This window comes from Halichoerus grypus, chromosome 15 (assembly GCF_964656455.1).
Source record: "Halichoerus grypus chromosome 15, mHalGry1.hap1.1, whole genome shotgun sequence".
Classification (NCBI taxonomy): domain Eukaryota; kingdom Metazoa; phylum Chordata; class Mammalia; order Carnivora; family Phocidae; genus Halichoerus; species Halichoerus grypus.
Genome location: NC_135726.1, coordinates 3,775,879 through 3,797,397, shown reverse-complemented (window position 1 = coordinate 3,797,397; position 21,519 = coordinate 3,775,879). Strand labels below are relative to the sequence as shown.

Genomic DNA, 21,519 nt, shown 5'->3' with positions numbered 1-21,519 from the left:
CGGCCGTGCGCCCGCGCCCGCGCCGGCCGCCCGCCGCCAAACTTCGCGGCGCGCTCATGCCCCAAGTTGGGCGCGGCGGCGGCGGCGGCGGCGGGCGCTGAGGGCGGCCCCGGGCCCCGGGGCGCGGGGCCGGGCGGACGCGGCGCGGCCATGAGCGGGCGGCCCGCGCCGCTCTCCCGCAAGCAGCGGCTCATGGCAGCCGTGGGCGAGCGGGCGGCAGCGGCGGGCGGCGGCGGCGGCGGGGGCGGCGGCGGGGGCGGCGCGCCGCTCTCCTGCTTCATCTGCGGCGGCGGCATCGGACGCGGCAAGGAGCTGAAGCTGCAGGTGAAGCAGCCGGCGGCGGCGGCGGCGGGCGCGGGGACGGCGGCGCAGCCCTTCTTCCCGTTCCTGCAGCAGCAGGAGCCGGCGCCCGGCGCGCGCGAGCTGTGCCCGGCCGACGGCTGCGTGCTGGTGTGCGCCGTGTGCCGCTGCTTCCTGGGCGAGCAGTGGGCCGCGTTCGAGCGCGCCCGCACGCCGGTGGACAAGCGCATGTACTGGCTCAAGCGGCCGCACCAGTGCGACGCGGGCGCGGGCGGGCGCCGCGGGGCCGCCGGGGCCCCCCGCGAGTGGAACGTCGCCTACGCGCTGGGCGGCGCTGCGGGCGACGAGACGCGGGACTCCGAGCTGTCGGAGCTGTCGGACACCGACCCCCTCTCCGAGACCGAGCCGGCCGCGCGCGACGCCGCCAGTCCCCGCCCGGGCCCCGGGCCTCGCGGGGCGCGCTGCCAGGAGTGGAGGCCGGCGCCGGGACCGCGTCCGGGACAGGGCGACGTGGAGGAGGAGGGGGCGCCCTCGAAGCAGCGCGGGGACGGGGAGCCCAAGACGGGCGTGAGGCGCAGGCGGAAGGCCGCCGGGAGGCACTGGGTCCCCGAGGCCCGGGCCAGCGTCCTGAGGGGCATTCAGGACCCTTGGCAAGGCCCTGCCGTGCACGCGGCCCCCGCGGAGGGCATGAAAGGAGTCCCTTCGGGCAGGACCGCCAAGACTCCCGAGAGCAGGCCGCCGGGGGAGCCCCGCGGGAGCTACTGCATGTCCGAGGACAGTGACATCAACATCACCAGCGAGGAAGAGGACCGCAAGGAGCAGCCTCTCCCTGGCCTCAAAGAGAAGGAGAGCGCAGGCGGCGTCCCCTGGGCTTCCCTGGAGAGCAGGGCTGCGCCACCAGAGGGCCTTTGCTGCTACATTTGTGGGTCGGCTCTGGCGCCGGCCTCGCAGCACCAGATCCACGTGCAGAAGCAGGAAAAGCTGGCCCAGGCTCCCTTCTTCCCCTTCTTGTGGCTGCACAGCCCCCCTGCAGGGGCCCAGCCCATCGGCGAGGGCGGCAGCACCCTGGTGTGCCCCTGCTGCTTCTCCTCCCTCATGCAGCAGTGGCAGAACTTCGAGCTGGCCAGCGTGCCCGTCCTGCAGCGGCTCTACGTGGTGCCCCTGAACAGCCATGCGCCCGGCATGGCCTCCAAGGGCAGGAGGCTCCCCAGGGAAGACGGCCTGCCTGCTGGGGCCCTGCCGGAGGCCTGCTACCTCTGCGGGGAGGACTGTACCCAGGATGCCCGGGCAGTGGCCTCCAGGATCCTCAACGGCAGTGCCAGAGGCTCCATGCATTTCCCCTTCCTCAGCCTCTTGCCCTGTCCGCCCAATGCCCGGGGCCCTAACAAGCGCTGTGAGGTCCGAAGCTGCCCCAAGTGCTTCAGCGTCCTGGAGGACGTCTGGGCCCTGTACCGGGCCTGCCAGAACGAGGAGCTTATCACCTCCGTGCAGGGGTTCCTGGGCAGGTACCACCAGGCTTTCTCGGCTTCGGACCCTGCTCTCTCCGAGCCGCCGGCCCCGACGCGGGGCAGCCCGGCGTCCGTCTGCTACATCTGCGGGGCTGAGCTGGGCCCTGGGAAGGAGTTCCAGCTCAACGTGAACCCCTCCAGCCGCCTGGGCGAGAAGGAGCCCTTCTTCCCGTTCCTCACCGTTTACCAGCCCGCCCCGCGTGCCAGGCCTCCTGACTCCACCGGCCTGGTGGCCACCTGCGTCCTCTGCTACCACGACCTGCTGGGCCAGTGGCTGCAACACGAGGCCCGCAGCGCCCACCACACCGTCAGCCCCTGGTCGCGGCAGTACCAAGTGGAGACGTTCGTGTGCTTTTTTTGCCAGCAGGAGAAAAAGCGGTGTCTGGGGCTGAAGGCCGTGCGGGTGGCCCGGCTGCCCTTGTTCCTCTATACCCTCCGAGCCAGCCACAGCCTGCTGGTGGACGATGGGCGGCAGCTGATCATCGGCGCCTGCGTGGAGTGCGGGACCCTGGTGTGTGCTGGCCCAGGGCTCGCCCGCCAGGGGCCCGTGGGGTGGAGCTCCCCAGTGGCAGCGGCAATGAAGGTAAGTGGCGGTTTTCCCTTCAGCCTCTGTGATTTCAAGCAGGGAAGGAAGACCTGTTATTTTCTGTTCCTCTGTGGGGGGAGGAGGGCGTGCTGATTCTGTGTGATCCGTTCCAGTAGGAGGTGCCCTCCCGGGGGTCCCCGGGCTGGCGCGTGGGGAGTGCGTGGGCCTGGCTGAGCCAGGAGGCACGTAGAGTTGGGGGGTTGCGGGGAGTGGTCTGTGGAAGAATAGGGCACTGCTGAAAACAGCAGGCTCGGGCCTGAACTTGAGTGTGTTTGCAGCCGAGTTCGTCAAACAGAGGAAGTTCGGGGCATGTCTGTCATCCGCCTGATAACATTGGTAATTAGTCCAGCCGTGCAGGTCACCGGGAGGTCCCTGTGCTCACCCGGTTGGAAATGCAGCAGAGGTGGTGGTTCCTCTCCACTCTCGAGTGCTGGCCCCGGCAGCTTTCCCCCCAAGTGCACGCTTTTCCTTTGAGACTCTCCAGTTGCTTCACAGCAGATGGAAACAGATTTTCAGACGTGGGGGTTTGGGACCCGGGGGACAGTGGCCTAAACAGACTTTTCCCCTGGTGGGAAGAGAGTCTTTCTTCTCTGCAAGTCAGCTGTGCAGGAGGAAGGTGGAGGGGGTTGGGGGGGCTGGCGTTCGCCCCCTTTATAAGGCGCCTGCCTTCACGCTCCCTGCCCGGGAGGAGCCACACTGGGGCTCAGTTCATTTTGGATCTGGCTTTGTAAAGGCCAGAGCAGGGCCTGCCCTCAGTGGGTCTGGGGAAGTAGGTGCTGGTGAGTTGTGATCACCCTGATGATCCTAATCTCCGCTAGAAACCTTTAGAATGGGTTGTTCTAATCAGATGCCTGTAATGGGAGCCACTGGTGAGGGGCCGGCAGAGGGCCCTGTGGACGGGGAAGAGTGTCTCTGACTTGTTCAGGAATGATCGTTCCATGCGTTTGAGAGGCTCCTGGTCCTGCCTCCCCCTTGTATGTGCGTGTGCACCCGTGCGGAGATTCCTGGGTCATGCGTTCATTCACGTGGTTGCATCTGTGAAGTGGACGCATCCTCCCGCTTCCCTCCAGTGGTTGCCCTGGGCCTTCACACTCTGCCCAGGCTTCCTTCTCTGCCAGTGTCCCTTTCGGACCACAGAGATGTAACTGGGGCCTTTGGTGGGCCCCTCATTCTAAATGGACGCACTGTATCGCCCCCCACCGTGGTGCTGGACTTCTCATTGGCAGCCTGTGGCCGTCCAGCCTGTGGGTCTGTTCCTGGGTATCTGAAGAAGTGAAGTTTCCGGAAGGGCCGGCCGGAGCTGGGAGGTGAGCCTGGCTTTGGAGCAGGATAGACCTGGCTTCCAACCCTGCCCTGTCTCTTGGCCACTGAGCACCTGAGTGGATGTGTCTCACCCTCCCTGTGCTTGTCTCCTGGGCTGGGGAGTGGAGATCGGGATCGCCTGCCCCTGGAGGGCCAAGTATGCAAACAGGTTGGGCATCCAGCTGCCCCCAGAAAGTCAAGCGCCTGGCATACGGTGGGACCCTCCCATCTACCCGACGTGTTGGGCAGGGTTGTCTGGGATATGGGTCAGTCCTCTGCGTGGCTCTCGGTCTGCAGGATGGTCGTGGGTCTCGGGCTTGGGGATGGGGGCACACGGAGTCATCAGAGCACTTCCTCTGAGGTTTGCCAGAGTGCTTTTCTGCAGAACATCCACTCTGGGGTGAGTTTTCCTGTGTTGATTTGCTCACTCATCAGGAGTTGATGAGATGCCAAGTGTGGGCCTCCCGGGTAGGAACTGCAGGAAACGGTCCAGCTGGGAAGGTGGCCGCGGAGGGTAGCCCCATGGGGATGAAAACGCAAGCTGGTGTCTGCCCAGAAGGGGTCAGCATGAGTTTGGGAAGGCTGATTGGCTTTCTTGCTTTTGCACCGTTTCTAAAGCAAGTTATTTCGTTTGCTCTTGTGAGGCCTTATTACTCCCATTTTGCGTATGAGTACAATTGAGGCTCAGAGAAGTCAGATGGCATCGGCAACTGTCACGCAGCCAGTAGAGGAGGCTGGGGTGGGTCTTCAACCTGGGTCTTCCCATCCCTGAGCCCCACTCCGTCCACCCCCTGGCAGAGGTGTAGCCTTGGAAGATGGGTGGGATGCGGTGGAGGGGGGCTCGGGGGCGGGGTCCAGCAGAATAGGCACGGGAGAACCCGTGGGGATGAGGGGGAATGAGGTTGCAGTGAACTCCAGGCCTGGGAGTCAGGCACAGGGGAGAGATAAAAAGTCCTTGAAAGAAGGCTTGGAACGCGCCGAACGCGCCGGGAAGAGATCCACCCAGGGCTGGGCCGTGGCAGCAATCCAGGTGGGTGGTGAGGCCAGCGGCCTGGGGGGGGTTGTGGGGGGGCGGGCAGCATTGCGGCTCCCAGGCTCCCACAGCCAGAGGGTGGGAGAAGCATCTACTCCTGCCTAGAGGAGAGCCTGACTGGTGATCAGTAGAAAGCCGGAAATGCAGCCTCCTGCCCTTCCTTCCTCCCGCCCATTCATTTAACAAATGTGATGGAGCGCCTACTCTGAGCCAGGCACTGTTCCAGACGCTGGGGATCTGGTGGCAAGTGCCGCGCCTTCAGTGTCAGGGGGAGGGCGCGGCGGTGGAGAGCCGTAAACAGAGCAGGACCGGCCCCCGGCGCCAGGGTGGGCACGAGGGGCGAGCGCTGGCCTCGCGGCTGGGGACAAAGCGGGGACTCCCGGTCCCGCCTGTCTCTGGTGTGTGGTTTGAGGATTCGGGGGGAGTGGCTCGGGGGCGTTGGCAGGTAGCCCCCGGGAAACTACTGAGCCGGAACGGCATGTTCCGGAACCTCATCGATACCACCTCCTGTGATGGCTCCCGTTGTTCCTGGTCCACGTTCATTCATTAGTGAATCAGCCTGAAGCACTAGGAAGAACATGGAGAAAGGGAGAAGGAGAGAAAGGAAAGGAAGGTGTCATCGACACCCTCTGTCTGGATGGTGTTTGCGGCGTTTCCCTCCAGCCGGACTCCTTGCTTCCCGGGGGCGCCCCGTCCCGTAGCCCCCAGATCTCGGAGCCGGCGTCTGGCGCAGCGCTGTGTTGGGGCTGGCGGGCAGGCTGCAGCCCACCTTCTCGGGGGGCCCGGTACCGCCTCCCTGAGGAGGAACGCCAGCGCCCGGGCCCCTCTGTGAAGCCGCGCGTGAGACTCTGGGTCGGCCTTCACCCAGCCCTGGTTTCCGTGTTTGTTCTGCTGGGAGCCGACTGTGTGACCGTGACCAGGGCCAGACTTGCCTTCTCAAAGCACCGGAGAGATGGAGATGACCTTTTTCTGGAAGGTTTGCAGTGGGAGCCGCGGGTGCGCAGTAGGAAAACGGGACACGTTCATTCCTTTCTCTCGCTCTGAGGTGCTGGTGACTGGGGGTTGCGGCTCTTGTTGGCTCCCACCTGCTGTGCTGTTGCGGCCTCTGCCCACCCCCCACCTTCCTGCTGGGGGAGGGGGGCTGGGCTGTCCCTCCCTTCAGAGCCCAGGGACGCAGCGGGCCAGGCTGCCAGAGGCGGCATCCGGGGACATAATGATGATGATGGTGGCTTCACAGAATGCACTTTGTGTTCCAGACCGTGCCGCACGCTTCCCTTGTATCACTCTTGCTGGATCCTCCCAGCAGCCCTGTTCAGGGAGGTGACACCATCTCCATTCCTTAGCGGAAAAGCAAGTCCAGAGAGGGCAAGCGATTTGCCCAGGGTCACACAGCTAGTAACAGCAGGACCGGCATTGGACCCAGGAGTCCAGCTCTGGCGTCCGGGCCCCAGCCTCCACTGTCTCTTGCCTTTCTGTCCCCTCTGGGGCTCCCCCTGTGAAGGTGGCAGTGCCCTGGACGGGGGATGGTCCGAATTTCCCCGCACGTGCCTCCCCCACCCCTGGAGCCCTGAGAGGCGGGAGTTAGCTTGCACGGGCCAGAGGCCCTGAAAAGCCCCCACCGGCCGGCCCCGCTATCCTGTCCCCTGCCCCCCGGTCGCTGCCCGGCTGATAAGTGGTGCCCTTTGTCTCTGCTCCCCGCGGCATTGTGCCGGTGTTCAGATTTCAGCCGGGACCTCCTGCTGCGGGTCGTCCCCGATAGGCCTGCTGCGTGATCGATGGGCTTTCCTTGCTTGCCAGTTGGTGGGCCGGCTGTCCTGCCCTCTCCCAGCGACCCAGCGATCCATCCGGCGAGTGTTCAGGGGAATGGAGCGTGCAGCTGTTTACCTAACCGCACCCTGGCCCCTCACTGCGGGGACACCCAGCCCAGCCCCTGGAGCGTGGCCTCCGAGCCCGGAACAGGTGTTGCTGCTGAGGCCCCTTTCTTTTCTCCACGCTGACATCTGAGGCCTGCAGAGAGCGTCTGTCATTACTCGCCTGTCAGGGCTGGCCCGCACATCTGTTTCCGTGTTTCCTGGCTCTCTGTGCCCCGACGGCTCCCTGCTCTTCAGGACAGGCCTGGCAGCCCCCTTCCCCGGGGCCGGGCTCATGGGACACCTAAGCCAGGTGAATGGAGGAGGGAACCTTCTGGAAGGTGCCGGAGGGGGCCGCCCGGCTGGGCTGAAACTGGCACCCTGTCCCTGGGAGCAGCTGAGAAATGGCTGAGCTTTGGGCCTTTCTCGAGCTCCGACCACCTCCTCCGAGGGGAGGGCTGGGCTTTTCTTGGCGGGTTGGGAGCCATCTGCCCAGAGGAGTAAGCTCTCCCGACGCGACTTGTCCTAAACCTGGAGGCGATTGGGGACACCTGGGAAAGAGGAAGCAGAGGCAGAGGATCTCCAAAACTCAGCCTTCCCTGGAAGCAGGGAGGGGCAGGGCGGTAGGGAGGCAGTCTCTGGCCAAGTCCAGAGTCCTCCAAGCTTTCCGGCCCCTTCCCTGCTTAGATCTCACGGGATCTTACCCTTGGAAGGTTAACTCCCTGTGACTGTCTTTGGAGGGTTTGTAGGCTGTGGGTAGGGTGGCCTCACTGGCACATTTTCTGGGCTGGGGAAGCGCCCACATCTGGAGTTCAGGTTCTTCTGCCCCGGGTCCATAGGCTGGTCGGGACAGTGGGGAGGGGCGATACTTCTGCCCTCTGGGTAGAGTACCTGGGAACTTGAGTTCCAATGGCCACGTAGCCCCAGGTGGGACATTCATGGGGGCCATTGTGGAAGGAGCGTCTACTCACCATGTGACCTTTGTGCAGTTTTCCCGTCTGTCCAAATGAAACGTCTGGTCTTCGGGGGTCGCGGGCGGTTTGCGTTCCACACGTGAGGTCTGACCAGCGGCCAGCACCGTCGAACAGAGTGTCGAGCCTGTGTCCGGACTTGCTGCTAAAATATCCAGTCCTTGGGGCGCCTGGGTGGCTCAGTCGTTGAGCGTCTGCCTTCGGCTCAGGTCATGATCCCAGGGTCCTGGGATTGAGCCCCACATCGGGCTCCCTGCTCAGCGGGAAGCCTGCTTCTCCCTCTCCCACTCCCCCTGCTTGTGTTCCCTCTCTCGCTGTGTCTCTGTCAAATAAATAAACGAAATCTTAAAAAAAGATAAAAAAAAGACCGCCTTGACTGGCGGTCTCTTCTGTGGGGTTGGGAAGGAGAGAGCGCCTTCCTGGGGTCTAGGTTTTCTTTATTTTTCTTTCCTTTTTCCCAGCTGTAGTGAGAGAGTTGACACGTAACATTGTGTGAGTTGAAGATACAACATGTTGGTTTGATACATATGTTGGTTATAAAATGATCACCACCATCTCACCACATCGTTACTTTTTCTGTTTTGTGGGGAGAACATTTAAGGTCTACCCCCTTAGCTGCATTCAAGCATGGATACGGTATCAGGAACTGCAGTGACCGGCTGTACATCAGATCCCCGGACTCCCCAGACGTGTGAATCTTATCCCTGGAAGTTTACACCTTCGTTCAGTATCTCCCCCTTTCATGGGGTCTAGGTTTTAAATTCAGGCTAGGATGTGGGGGCCCCCCCAAACACCATGATATTCCATCCCATGTTAGGTCAGAAAAACTTCACGGATCGCCTTTTTGGGGGCAACCCTACACCAGGAGGACCAAGCCCACAACCTAATGCCACTTGGTGCTGGCTTATTTTTTCAGTAAAACGAGCTAATTAGATGTATAGGTTTTGAAAGAAATTCTGGAAGTCCTGTGACGGGGACACAGCTGCCGTTCTGCCTCTCGTCCCTGCTCATTCTTCTACCCTTGTCCAGAGCTGCCCTGGGGAAACACACCTGGAGAACCACACATTCTACCCATGAGATCAACAAATGTTTGCGGCCGACGGTGTGGAATCGGGCAGGCTCTGCCCTTGGGTGCTCGTGTGGGTGGGTGGCGGGGGGGGGCGGGGGTTGGTGAAAGGCTCTGGTCGTGATTGTGCAATGTGTTGAGTTCCGCGCTGGGGTCTGCTGGGAGCTCACAGGAGGGTGGGAAACTGGTGTGTTCAGGGACGGCTTCCTGGAGGAGGTGACATCTAAGCTGAGCCCTGAAGGCTGAAAAGGACTCAGCCAGGTCAGTGTAGGAGTCATGTGCTGCTGGTAGGGAGAGTATGTGCAAAGGCCTCCATGTGGGGAGTGGGGTTTGCTGGAGAACCTTAAATAGGTTTTTGAAGTGGGAGGAGGTGATGCTGTGGGAGTGGTTGGCAGTGACTAGATGTGGGTTTGAATCAATGTGAATTTTATAATACCAGTGACTGGGCCCTACCCCAGCCTATTAAATCAGAATCTCCGAGGGGTGGCCCTGGTGGCCCTGCTATTTTAAAGCTTCTAGAAGATTCCAGCAATGGGGTAAGAACTGCTGATGGAAGCCATTGTAAGCAATGGCCCAGGAGTTTGGGACTTTTATCTTGAAAGCTGTGATGGTCACTAAAAGGATTCTGTTCCTTCGTTCTGTCTTTACTAAGCACGTACTGTGTCCCAGGCACCGTTCTGGGCATCAGGATCCAACCCTGAGTAAACCAGATGGGGCGCAGGGCGGGGCTGAAACAGTAGTCAAAGGAGTGGCCAGGGAGAGGTGGGCGGGCTGGGGGCTGTCACCTGAGCAAGGAGGCCGGTCAAAGGAGTGGCCAGGGGCCTGAGGTGGGACCTCAGGAGAGCGAGGACGTCGTGGTGCCAGAGGGCAGGGAGGGGCCGGTCAGGCAGGGCTCTTGCACTGACCTTGAAAAGACATTGTTTTTGTTTAATCTCTTTTTCAATGGAGATATCATTCACACACCATAAAACCCACCCTTCTAAAGTCTATGATTCTGTGACGTTTAGTACATTTACAGAGTCGTGCAACCCCCAGCGCTGTCTACTCCAGAGCGTTTCTGTCACCTCCAAAAGGAGGCTCGTGCCAGTCACTCCCCATCCCCCCAGCCCCGGTGACCGCGAATTCCCTTTGCATTTCTCCCAGGTAGACACCCCTGGAGCGGAACTTCGGGGTCACCTGGTAACTCTTTTTAACAATTTGAGTTCCGCTTTCCCCCTCCAGGTTTTAAGGACACAGTAGGACTTAGGTCGTTCTGTCAGCTCACTGACCAAAGCCACACATCCCATCCTAGGTCTCCAGACACCGAGTTGGTGTTGGAAGACGGGAGTCGGTCTTCTCTCTGGGAGAAGGGTTGGGAAGGGGTCGCCCTTGCTCTTGGGGCTTTTGACTCCAGCCCAGGGAAACCAAAAGTGCTGGATTCCGGTGCGAACACCCACGGTGCCCGCCGCAGCCCCGTCTGGGTCTCAGTTTTCCATCTGTAAGATGGGAGCAGATGGTGGGCTGGTGGCCGAGCCCCTTGGCTCCCGCACAGCTGCTAAGCTATGGCCGTCTCCCCTTTCTGGCCCCGAGGGCGGTGCATAGAGAAGAGCCCTGACGGCGAGGTCTGGCTTGGCTCTGAGTCCGGTGGCTCTCGGGTTCCCTGCCCCAGCACCGGCCACCCCAGCCACGGGCTGCCGCTCTCTGCCGCCGGCCGGGTTGGTCTGGAACCCTGTATGGAAACCCTTGCTGGGTTGGGTTTCCTTCACGTGATACCAGCAACCTGAAATGAAAGTTGCAAAGGTCCCAGTCAGAACGGCGCTCAGGCGAGCTGGGGCAGGCCTGCTGGGACCCGGGCAGGAGCAGGCACGTCTGGGGGCTCCTGTTTCCCCCGGTGGGCTGTTGGGTGAGAGCCAAGAGGGGAGAGGAAGCAGCGGGTCCATGGAAGACCCCTCAAAGCTCTGGGCCCACCGAGGCCACGTCTTCCTGCCCACCAGTCAGGATCCTCTGTAGGGCAGAGCCAGTGACAGGGAAGGGCGCAGAGGTTCTGTCCGTCCACCTGGTCCTGATGAAGACACAGCGAGGCCTAGGGAGAGGATGATGGGGACGCCGACGGTCGTCGCAGCACGCTGAGAGCGCCTGCTCTGTGCCGGCTGCCCTCCCGTGGTGCCTCGTGCAGCCCTGCACCCGTCTTATAAGGTGGCTTTTCCGATTTTCTTAACGAGGAAATTGAGGGACAGAGGGGGGAAGTCACTTGCCCAGAGTTGCACAGCTGGCTGGGAAGTCTGGAGCTGGGATTGGACCCGGGCCGTCTGACTCCAGCGCCCAAACGCTTAACTGCTGCGCCACACTCCCGCCACGATGCCAGGGGGAGCGTGGGACGCCGGGATGGCGCCACATGGGGGGTAATAGTTGGTGGACATGGTGTGTATGGTTCAGTGCCGGGAGGGCTGAGGGCCCAGCCAGGACCTGGCCCCGGGGCGGGAATGGGAGTCCGGGAAGGCTGCCTGGAGGAGGGGTCACTGATGGAGGTTCTACAAATGGGCAGGACTTAAATAAATGGTGACGTCTACAGAAGTCTTCACCTTTGGGGGTTTATATGGCAGTAATGCCGTTTTCAAAATGTCCCCATTTTATTCTCCTAACGTATTATTTGGATGTTGCCTGTCAATTGATGACACTCTAGGAACAAACTTCAGTGTTTTAAAGGTATTTTCGGATTGTGTTGTATTTTACCTGAAAAATCTTACGTGCTTCAGGATAGAAAACTTGGAGCAGATGGAAGGTCGCCGCAGGCCAGGTTCAGCTTACCTCTGCTCTCTGGGTCCCGCTGACCTGCTTGGCTCCGTTTTCCACAGCTTCCCACTGATGGGCCATCAGCCCAGGACCCCAGGAGGTCCTGTCACTGGCTCTTCTGCCACCAGCTAACTGGGTAGCCTTGGCTAAGATGCCAGCCTCCTCCCCAGGCTGCCCCTTCCTCCCCTGACCACGGCGGGTGGCGTGAACTGCCCTGTGGGGAGGTGGCATGAGGCCCATTTTTCAGATGAAGAGGCCAAGCCTCATAATTCTGGGAGTTGGGATTGAATTACTAGCAGTAAATGGCGGAGCTGGGCCGCCGGGTGAGAACAGGGTGGTCTGGGGGTGGTCTGGCTCCAGGGCCCATCCCCCTGCCCGGGGTTAAGCGGCCCTTCCTGGAGATGGTGTGGGGCCGGCAGGGACCTGGCTTTAGCCACACAGGAGGCTGCTGGGGGTCTCCTGGACAGGCTTCCAGCAAGGCGCTCGAAGGAGGGGGTCAGAGTGTTGACACACCGCAGCAGCATTTTATAGGCCGTCCCAGGCCCGTAAACCTTGGCTCCCGGCTTCCAGACGAGAGGGTTCGCAGCCGGGGAGTAAGAGGCTTGTGTGGTTTGGGATGGGCCAGCGACGCAGGCAGGTCGGAGGTGGGCGTGGGCATAGCAGGATGGGGCTGGGGGGCACAGGGGGTGCTGGTGACCACAGCACGGGGGCCACGGAGACCCTTCAGGCGTCGGAGGCTCGGGTGGCCTGAGAGCCTGGCTTGCCACTTGGCTTAGCACCAGCCCCTTTCATGCAGTTCCTCCGGGCGCTGGGTTTCTCCAGGCTTGCCGTCTTCCCTTCCAGAGGGCCTTTCTCAGAGTCATGTGCCGTTCTTTCTTTTGTGTGATCATGCGACATCCTGGGGCCGTTGGACAAGGGAGGCCTGGAGTGTTCAGAGCGCAGCTTTATGCTCCTTTCATAGGGCTGCTTGCACCAAGCGCCGAGGGACTGCCAGCCCTGCAGAACGCAGCTCGGCCCCAGGGACCACCCAGGGGGACAGGGTGAAGTGGCCTGGGCGTCCCTGGGCCCCCGGCCCTGTAGAACGCAGCTCGGCCCTGGGAGCCACCTGGAGGGACAGGGTGAAGTGGGCTGGGCGTCCCTGGGCCACCGCCCCTGCAGAACGCAGCTTGGCCCCGGGGACCACCCGGGGGGACAGGGTGAAGTGGCCTGGGCGTCCCTGGGCCACCGGCCCTGCAGAACACACCTCCGCCCCTCTGGGGACCCATGGCCTGGGTCCTATCTGGCACACATTTCCCCTCTCGTGCAGGAGCTGAGGGTTTGCCTACAGACCTGCACGTCCCCAGCCAAGCAAAAGCTGGCCACTGGCCTCCGTCCCCTCGGCCCTGCCATGCGGAGAAACCAGGCCCAGCACTGGGGTGGCAGAGTGTCAGACTGTCCCCCAGCGGCCTCTTTCCCCACCTTCTTGCATTCTGTGTGCCAACAGGAGGCTTGGTTGGTGGCCGGACCCTCCTTCTCTTCTTGAAGCTGCAAGAGCTTCTCTTGCCTTTTCAAAACGGGGTAGGGTGGTAGTGGGGCTGGCTTTGTGAGGTCCCATGCCGTGTGATTGCTGATCACGTCCCATTAACCGGCGGACCCTGGCCCTGCCTTGCCAGTTACCCGTCACTTGTCAGGGGACTGGACGAACCGGACTTTTCTCAGGGGGGTTTTAAGGACTGGCTTCAGGGCAGGTCCAAGGAAGGCGGGTGGAGGAGACAGGTGTCGCTGGAGGCCGGCTGAGTCAGAAGGCCAGCGGGTTGCTGGGGGTGGCATGAGAGCCCAGGATGGGGGGCCCTTCTTCCTCTGACATCCCCCCGACCCCCTCCACGTGCACCTGCATCCCCCCGCCACCGTAGCACACTCATCGTCTCTCCCACTCGTTCCCAGACCCTCTCTCTTCCATCCTGTCCCCTCACTGCACACACGCACTCGCCCCGGCTCCCTCCCTGCCCCTCCCCCACACACGTATTCGTGCTCACGGCCGTGTGCACGCTCGCTGCACCACGCTCTCTGAGGGAGGGTGTTAGTAGCTACTACAGTTTGCATTTGTCTCTTCTCCCTTTTAACTTTGTCCGTTTTTATTACTTCATGGACTGGGGGGCTCCTGCATATTTATGATTTTGTCTTTCTGACGGGTTGGCTGTGTCGTCCCAGGGATGTATGCCCCTCTCTCTCTGGCGGTCTCTCCAAGTCCGTCTTGTCTGGATTAATCCCCATCTGAAAATCAAGGTGCCAGAGGCTCAAATAGGGAAAGTGACTTGCCCAGGGCCACACAGCTGTCAGTGTCAGGGGCAGGATTCACGCTGGTCCAAAGATTTCTCCACCCCAGCAGCTGCTTTGGGGCGGTGGGTCTGAGAGGAGCCCCTTCCTGGTAACTTTCTGGGTGCCTGCATTTTGATGTCATCGTTGTCAGGCGGCCAGAGCTGTGTCCCCGCCCGCCCTCAGCAGAGGACCCCCCAGGAGCCCGGCATCTGGCCTGCAGCCTGCGGGAGCTCAGCTGAGCATGCTTGGAACATACTCTGGAAACTTCTCACCAAACTCTGCTCCGGAGTTCCTAACCCTCCCCACCCGTTTGGTGAGATTGTTCCGAGTGTGTTGGGCAGACCTTTTGAGTCCTTCCACGGAGAAAGCGTTTCTCTGGGTGGCAGGAGAAATGTCCCCCTCCCTGGCTTCCCTGGTCTGTGGGGGCCTTTTGGAACTTCAGCCAAATCTACCTCCTGGTGGTTTCACCCCAGCCAGGGCCACGGTCTGGAGCTCCTTGGGGGCTCTGCGCTGGTGGCCTGGCAGCTCCCCGGTTCCGGGGCAGAGCTGCTGCCTTCCCGGGGCATTCTGGGAAACTCTGGGGCCTTGCAGGGAGCCTGGGGGGACGTTGCCTAGGAGATGTGTGTATGGGGGATTGACACAGAGGGGGGCGCCTTTGCTGTGGGCTGTATATCGGGGGCATCAGCTAGGATGGTGGGTGGGTCTATCCAGCAGGGTTTCACGGAGCCCCTACTGTGTGCGAGACGCTGCAGAATGAGGGAGGCAGGGCGCCCGCGGGAAGGACCACGATCGTGCCCGCCGGAGGGTGTGAACGCTGTCACTTACCCGCTCCTTCTAGAAGCCATCCATCGTAAACACATTACCGTTTTACGTACTACCGGGCCACAAAGCATGCTGCCCGTGAAGCCGACGCCCCCCCCCGCTGTACGATTCCTCCTGCTTGCGGAGAGGTTCCAGTGTGAAACAGAGTGCAGGCCTTCGGATCCGTGAGACGCAGGGACACCTGTGTGTGATGATGATGATGATGATGATCAGAAGTAGCAGTGACAGTTCTGACAGGGAGACCTTATCTTACCGACCCTGTGAGTGAGGGAAGGTGGCTGTCATCTCTCCTGCTGGGCCCCTTGGTGACTTAGCAGGGACTCAACAAGGTTGGTCCCCCTGAGCCGGGATCGGGCCCTAGTTGGGTTCGATGCAGCGACATGGCCACGCCCAGCGCCGTGAGGGAGCCGTGCCCCTCGAGGTGGATGCCTCTTGCCTCTGTCACCTCTGGGTCCAGGGCTGGGGAGCAGGGAGCAGTCTTGCTGACAGGCTGGCTCTGTGGCGTGCAGGTGTCCAGGGCTCTGGGCCCCAGGGGGCATGATGGAATCGCTCGTGATTCTGGCTGCAGTGGCCCCAGGAGCAGAACCCGGCGTCAGCAGAAGCTGGGAGCTGCACGGCCCCGGGGCCTGGCTGGGGGAGGGGCGGGAGCAGGGCCAGGCTGTGCCCCCCCCCGCCTCCCCACCACCCTGCTGGGGCCGCTGCCCACTGGACCGAGGTTCCAGGGAGGGTCTGGGCACCCACCGGCCGGGCCGAGAGCCCTGCAGACCTAGGAACCTTCCTGCTCTGGGGAGAGAGAGACAAGGACACGAGACACTTGCCTCCCAGATTCTTCCCCTTGGGAAGGGCTGCTCCGCTCTGTCCCATCCGCCTCTCCAGCCATCCGTCCGAAAGGGGTAGGGTAAGCACCGTGTCAACCCTCTGAGACTGATGGGGAAACCAAGGCTGCAGGTGGGTGATGCTGGTCTGCTCTCGGTGGGCGGCTAGCGCGGTTTGGCTAACAGCGATCTGAAGTCCCACCTTGGCAGCCTCCCCTGCTACCCATGTGGTCCTCAGCACGTCCCTTTCCCTGTCTGAGCCTCACGCCCCTCACCCATATGCCAGGACAGTCTCAAGACCTCCCTCCTAGGGACTTAAGCAGGCAGAGTCCCTTATGAAGGGCCTGGCGAGCCGTCAAGACTCCAGAAGTGGTGACTAGTTACTGGGAGCAGAGGAAGGAGGAGAAGGAGGAATCTGAGGCCCCGCTCACGGCCCTGGCCTCGAGGGCCCCTGGAATGAACATGCCCTGCACCCCTTGCTCCTACCCACAAGCTCCGACCAGGCCATGCATAGCCCATAGCAGCAGCTCCTGGTTAATCTCCTGTGAGCCTTGGCGGCAGCTCTAGAAAATTCCGGCCCTGTTTAAAATGACCACCGGCCTCCGTTGTCCAAGAGGAGGCAGTTTGGGCGATGGGAAACCTAGAAGTAGAGCCCGGAGCACCTGGGCCCTGAGCTCCCGTCATTCCTTCTCTGGGCTCCCTGTGCTCATCTGAGAGATGAAAGGGGTACTTCGGGTGGATGGTCCTTCTCGGGACTCCAGGCCCCAAGAACACCCACGTTGGCCTTTGGTGGCAGTCAGCAGGTACATGCCACCTGACTGCTTGTCTGTCTGTCTGTGGGGCCTGTTTCCACATCTGTACATGGGAATCACGGTTGTGTATGTGTCACAGAGTACACGCTCCATAAATGTTGGCTCTTAACTGTTTTTGTTGTCATTCAGTTTCCTCCCCAGTCCTCCGCATTCCAGAGAGCTGAGCTGTGAACCTCAAACACACAGGGGTCTGGACCCTGTTAGTGGAACGAGGTAAACCGGGAGGGGCCACATGGGGGTCAGGCCCCAGGAAGGCGGACACTGTAGAGTTGAGTTAGAAGAATTTACAGAGACCCACTATTCTCAATGCTATATCCCCATTCTCACGTGCACATTTGTTAACCCTCAGAACTCCATGCAGAGTCTGATGCATGGATGCATTTTTCTGGGGAGAGGATCGGTAATTCTTATCAGACTCTCACAGGGTTGTGTGGCCCCCAAAGGTAAAAAGCCACTGTTACAGGTGCACTTACCTGTACACACACTGGTAAGCACTATGCGTGTGAGCCAGCTCCTCATTATTCCCTGAGACCGCCACACTTGTTCCCATCATTATGTCTTGACACCTGCTCGCTCTTCCACTTTTCTGCCTGTTTCCTGCTCCAGGAGGCCTTCTCTGCTAACTTCTTCCAGCCAAAGTTTCTCCTCTCTCCTGGCTGCCCTAGGCACTTGTCTGTATGCACCTTTTTCACACTTGCTAATAAATTATCACTTTCTTATATGTGGTCTCATGTGGTCTCCTGAGCGCCTCACACGGGTGAGCCCTCTCTCTCCTACTAGATAGAGAAAATAGCTGAAATTGGAATTTGTATCCCTTGACCCTCCACTGGTTTTTCTTTTATGTATTGATTCCTCACCAGCCCATGGGCGTGGCATTCCTGAGGAGTGCCATGGCTGGCAGAAGTACTGTTGGCAAGATCAAAGTCTCAGAGAAGATAGGAGCCGGAGCGGGGAGGAGCGAGAGAAACAATGAAGATGGCATTAAGTATAAGTCTTTAAAAACCACCATAAATTAAAGTTCTAGGAGACAATCTCTGCCAACACAAACCAGCTTTGTCCACATTTAAAAACCAACTCCATTCACTAACCTTTTCCTGAATTCTGTTCTTTGGTGGATAAGAGACTTGGCCACCATCTTGATGTGCTGAGAGAGACTTCTCCCGTGAGGTTTATTTCTTCTTGAGTCTGTGCTGGTAATTAATGTTTTTCAAGGAACTTACCCATTACATCCAGGTAGTCAAGTTAATGGGCGTCACTTCTTAATAATATTCCCTTAGTGTTTTTCTAATGTCTGTAAGTTCTGTAGTGATGTCCCCTCTTTGGTGATACTGGTAGTCCGTGCCTTCTCTTTTTCTTCTTGATCCACCTAGCTAGAGGTTTATGAATTTGATTGATCTCCTAAAAGGTTTATATTTAAGAGACTGTGCCTTTTTGAAGTTTTTTAACCAGCCCATTTGGCCTTGAAATGTAAAGTCTTTCGTGCTCGCAGCCTCTCTTGCTCTATTTTTGTAAGACTAGATGAAATGTTCGTGAGACCACTAGGCTTTTTCCAGGTTATTAATGCTTACGGGAACATTTTCCATGCCTGATCTCCTCTCTCTGTGTTGAGTCAGTAGAAGTGAAAGCAATTTCTGTCTATCAACCCACCCTTGTGACCTCCGTGGTAGTCAAGGCAGCGTGTCCTTGTGCCTCAGGAGACTTCATCCAGCCTTGCATAAGTAAGAAAGATACTAGACTTATGTGTTTGTTAATGCAGAAGAGAAAACTGCATTGTCTTAGAACCACAGATTGTGAAGTATTGACGGCTCTCTCTAATATATTAGTGGTTCTCTTATTTGAAACATATGCACTTAATAATGTTGTGTTTCATTTCTTATTATACAAAGTATTTACTGTTAGAAAGTTTTGTGTTCTCCCATGCTACAAAGTATATTTTATCTGTCACACAGATAAAATTTGCCATAAAGTATATTTTATCTGTAAACATGATTGAAGCCTCTGTTTCTTTTGTCTTTGCATTTATGGCAAATCTCAAGAGTGTCTCTTCAGAATCCTAGGACTGGGAGGAAGCATAGTGATTCTTGAGCGCAACAGCCCTCACTTTGTCAAAGACTCCGAGGCTTGGGGAGGGGAAGGGATTGACCCGTGAATACGGGGCATGTCAGAGGCTGAGGCAGGATGTTGGTGCCCTGGGACATCTCTGCTTCGTCAGCCAAGGCTGTCCCTCTGGGGACAGGTATCTTGATCTGTTTGCATTCGCAATTTGAGGGGCCATGGGATCCCCAGAGCCAGGTACAAAGGGGGCTCATGAGGGTGAGGCCAGATAGCGGCCAGCATCCTTCTGCAAACCTACCGCCCCTCCCATCTCCGGGGCCACCTTGTGTCCCCACAGAGCCATGGGAGTAGTGGAGAGGGAGAGAGAGAATCTTAAGCAGACTCCATGCCCAGTGCAGAGCCCGATGCGGGGCTCAATCTCACCACCCTGAGATCATGACCTGGGCTGACATCAAGAGTTGGGCGCTTAACCGGCTGAGCCATCCAGGCGCCCCCTTTTAAAAAGAACTTTTTTTAGCAGCAGTTTCATTGAGATACAATTTGCGTGCTATCAAATTTACCCTTTTGAAGTGTGCAATTCAGCGGTCTTATTATACTCGCAGAATTGGGCAACCATCACTACTGTCTAATGGTAGAACATTTTCTTTTTTTTTAAAGATTTTTTTTAATTTATTTGACAGAGAGATAGCGAGAGCAGGAACACAAGCAGGGGGAGTGGGAGAGGGAGAAGCAGGCTTCCCGCTGAGCAGGGAGCCCGATGTGGGACTCGATCCCAGGACCCTGGGATCATGACCTGAGCCGAAGGCAGATGCTTAACGACTGAGCCACCCAGGCGCCCTAATGGTAGAACATTTTTCATCACCCCTGAAAGACACCCAAGTCCCCAGCATCCATGACTCTGTCTCTCTGGATGGGCCCATTCTGGACACTCGATGTAGATGGAACCGCATGACACGTGGCCTTCTGTGTCGGGCTTCTTCAGCTTAGTGAAGTGTTGTCAAGATTCATCCGTGGTGACAGCAGATGTCCGCGCCTCACTCCCTGTTTATGGCTGAGTGATACTCCGGTGTGTGGATGTGCTATGTGTTTGGTCCGTTCATCTGCCAGTGGGCATTTAGACTGTTTCCGCCCTTTGGCTGTTGTGACAAATGCTTCTGTGAACATCCATGCCCAGGTTTTTGTGCAAATGTGTTTTTTTTTCCCCTCCTGGGTGTATACCTAGGAGTGGCATGGCCGAGTCTGGTCCTAACTGTGCTTAACCATTCAGGGAACTGCTGGGTTGTTTCCAGAGCGGCCACAGAGGTTCTACCTCCCACCAGCAACACGGGGGGATTCTTATGTGCGACTTGCTTTTAAATGAGGAGCAGGGCAGGTGGGCAGTTTTATATATCAGGACACATTCAATAAATATTAAGGTTCTTTTCCATTCCTGAGCCTTCAAGATTAAATTCTCAAAAGAGAATTTTAATACTTTTTTTTTTCAATTTTAAAGGGACAGATCCCACTCCAACACTTACTGTGTGGTCTTGAGCAAGTCCCTTTCCTTCTCTGTGCCTTATTGTCTTCATCTGTAAAACATTTGTGATCGGATCAGCCTCCAAGAGGCGGTTGGGTGGATTAATGCATGTAAAGCGCTTAGCGTCGTCTCAGGCAGTAAGTGCTGTTATTTCTACATTATGTTTGCGTTATTGTTGGAGGGCTTGGGGGACGTACAGAGAACAAAGGAGAAGTTTTTCCCCAGTCCAGAGGCAGTTACTGTCCCCACTGTCATGGTTTCTTCCTGTGCATGGTCGCGCCTTCTCTCTACCAAGTCGAGATGAACTTCTCTGTACAGCTGTTCATCTTGCTCCTACGCAGTGTTCTTGCATAAACATTTCCCAAAGTTGTTCTAAGCGCCATTTTAATATCTGGGTGTTAGACCCCAGGGAGAAGGGCCATGCCTTACTGCCCCCCGCCGCCCAGCCCCGAGTGAACCATCAGGCAGATGGGAGCTGTGGATGCAGCCCTGAAATGTGGTTAAGGCAATGCTGCAGAAGCATTTTAGCTGGAGAAGAGCTCCCTGAGCTCGTGACGGGCCCTCGCCGTGGGTGTGCGAGCCTGGCCTGGAAGGACCGAGCCCCTGAAGTCTCTGGAGCCTGTCGGTGTGGGTGTGGATGGGAACATGCCCGGGAAGAGGCGGGAGGCGGCACCAAGGGATCAGGGGCAGCTTACCTGACAGCCTTGAGTCTTTGCCTGAAGTCTAACATGTTCTGTGCTGAAAATGCAGACGATAGAGCCAGAAAGGAAGTGATAAAAGTCCCCCGTAATTCCGTAACCCAGGGCTTCCAGCCATTTCTCTGTGCATATGCACGGGCGTGCACACGCACTGCTGTTGGTGGGACCACACTGTGTGCTGTTTTCACGCATCGTTTCCACGTGGGGTATCGTGCATGTCTCCTAGTGGGGCTAAGACTAGGGCCTTTGGAGCAAGGTGCTTGGTTCCCATCTGGGCTGTACCCCTTACTAGCTGTGTGTTCTTGGGCTAGTTACATCACCTCTCTGTGCTGTAATGTCCCGATCGGTAAAGTGGGATAATAGCAGTGTCCATATGGAAGATGGGGCAGACTAGAATGTGTTAGAGCAGAGTACCAGATGTCTGACCCAGAGCCCTCATGGCACGTAGCCTCCTTGGAGGAGAGGAGTTTCATTGGCTACATGGTGACCCCTGGTCATCTGTTGCTGGATACCCAGGTTGTTTCTGGATTTTCCCAGATGTGGACTGCTCTGCAGTAAGCCTTCTGGAACCTCATCTGCCCCTCAGAGGCCTCCACCCTGGGCCTGTCCCCAGCCCCAGCCCCCACCCTTTGGTTCTAACTGAGTGGCCTCATGGACTGCCCTCGTGAGGCGGCGGGGAGCCGGGGGGCCTCCTGGCCTCTCTGCTAGCCGTGCTGCAAGTGGCCCGAGGGGTGTGAGACCAGGAGGGGCAAATTGTCTCTGGCAGCCTCTGAGCGGCTTCCCTGGACCGGCTATCTGTGGGCAAGGACCGGGACCCGAGGCAGCGGGCAGGGCCGGGGGCAGCCCGTCCCGCACCTGGGCCTCTGCTGGAAGCCGCCTCCGCCCTTCTGGGAAAGGGGTGGGATTTGGGTAAATGCCTTCCCAAACAAGAATGGTTCTGCCGGCGTGCCTGCTCCCCACCTGGCTCCAGCTGCCCGGCTTTCTGCTCCCCAGCACCTGGCAGCTCCTGACCAAGCCCCCCTCCCCTGCTGATGGTGTCCCCAGCAAACCGGCTCCAAGGAGGGCATTTCTCTGGGCTCTTAAGGCTTTATCAAAAGAATAAGGAAAAATATTGA

General features: G+C 58.8%; 1 protein-coding gene across 5 annotated transcripts in view; it reads left to right on the top strand.

The window, feature by feature from the left end:
• The first annotated feature begins 273 nt into the window (after positions 1-273).
• GSE1 (Gse1 coiled-coil protein) overlaps positions 274-21,519 on the top strand; it is a 400,890-nt gene continuing 379,644 nt past the window's right edge. For 2 of the 5 annotated variants that reach the window (XM_036104893.2, XM_036104889.2), the window contains exon 1: positions 278-2,391. In XM_036104893.2, coding sequence (XP_035960786.2) covers positions 529-2,391 — 1,863 coding nt within the window. In that variant the 5' untranslated portion in view covers positions 278-528. Of the gene's footprint in view, positions 2,392-21,519 lie in introns of all 5 variants that reach the window. The other 3 variants (XM_036104892.2, XM_036104891.2, XM_036104894.2) reach the window with 3 other exon arrangements.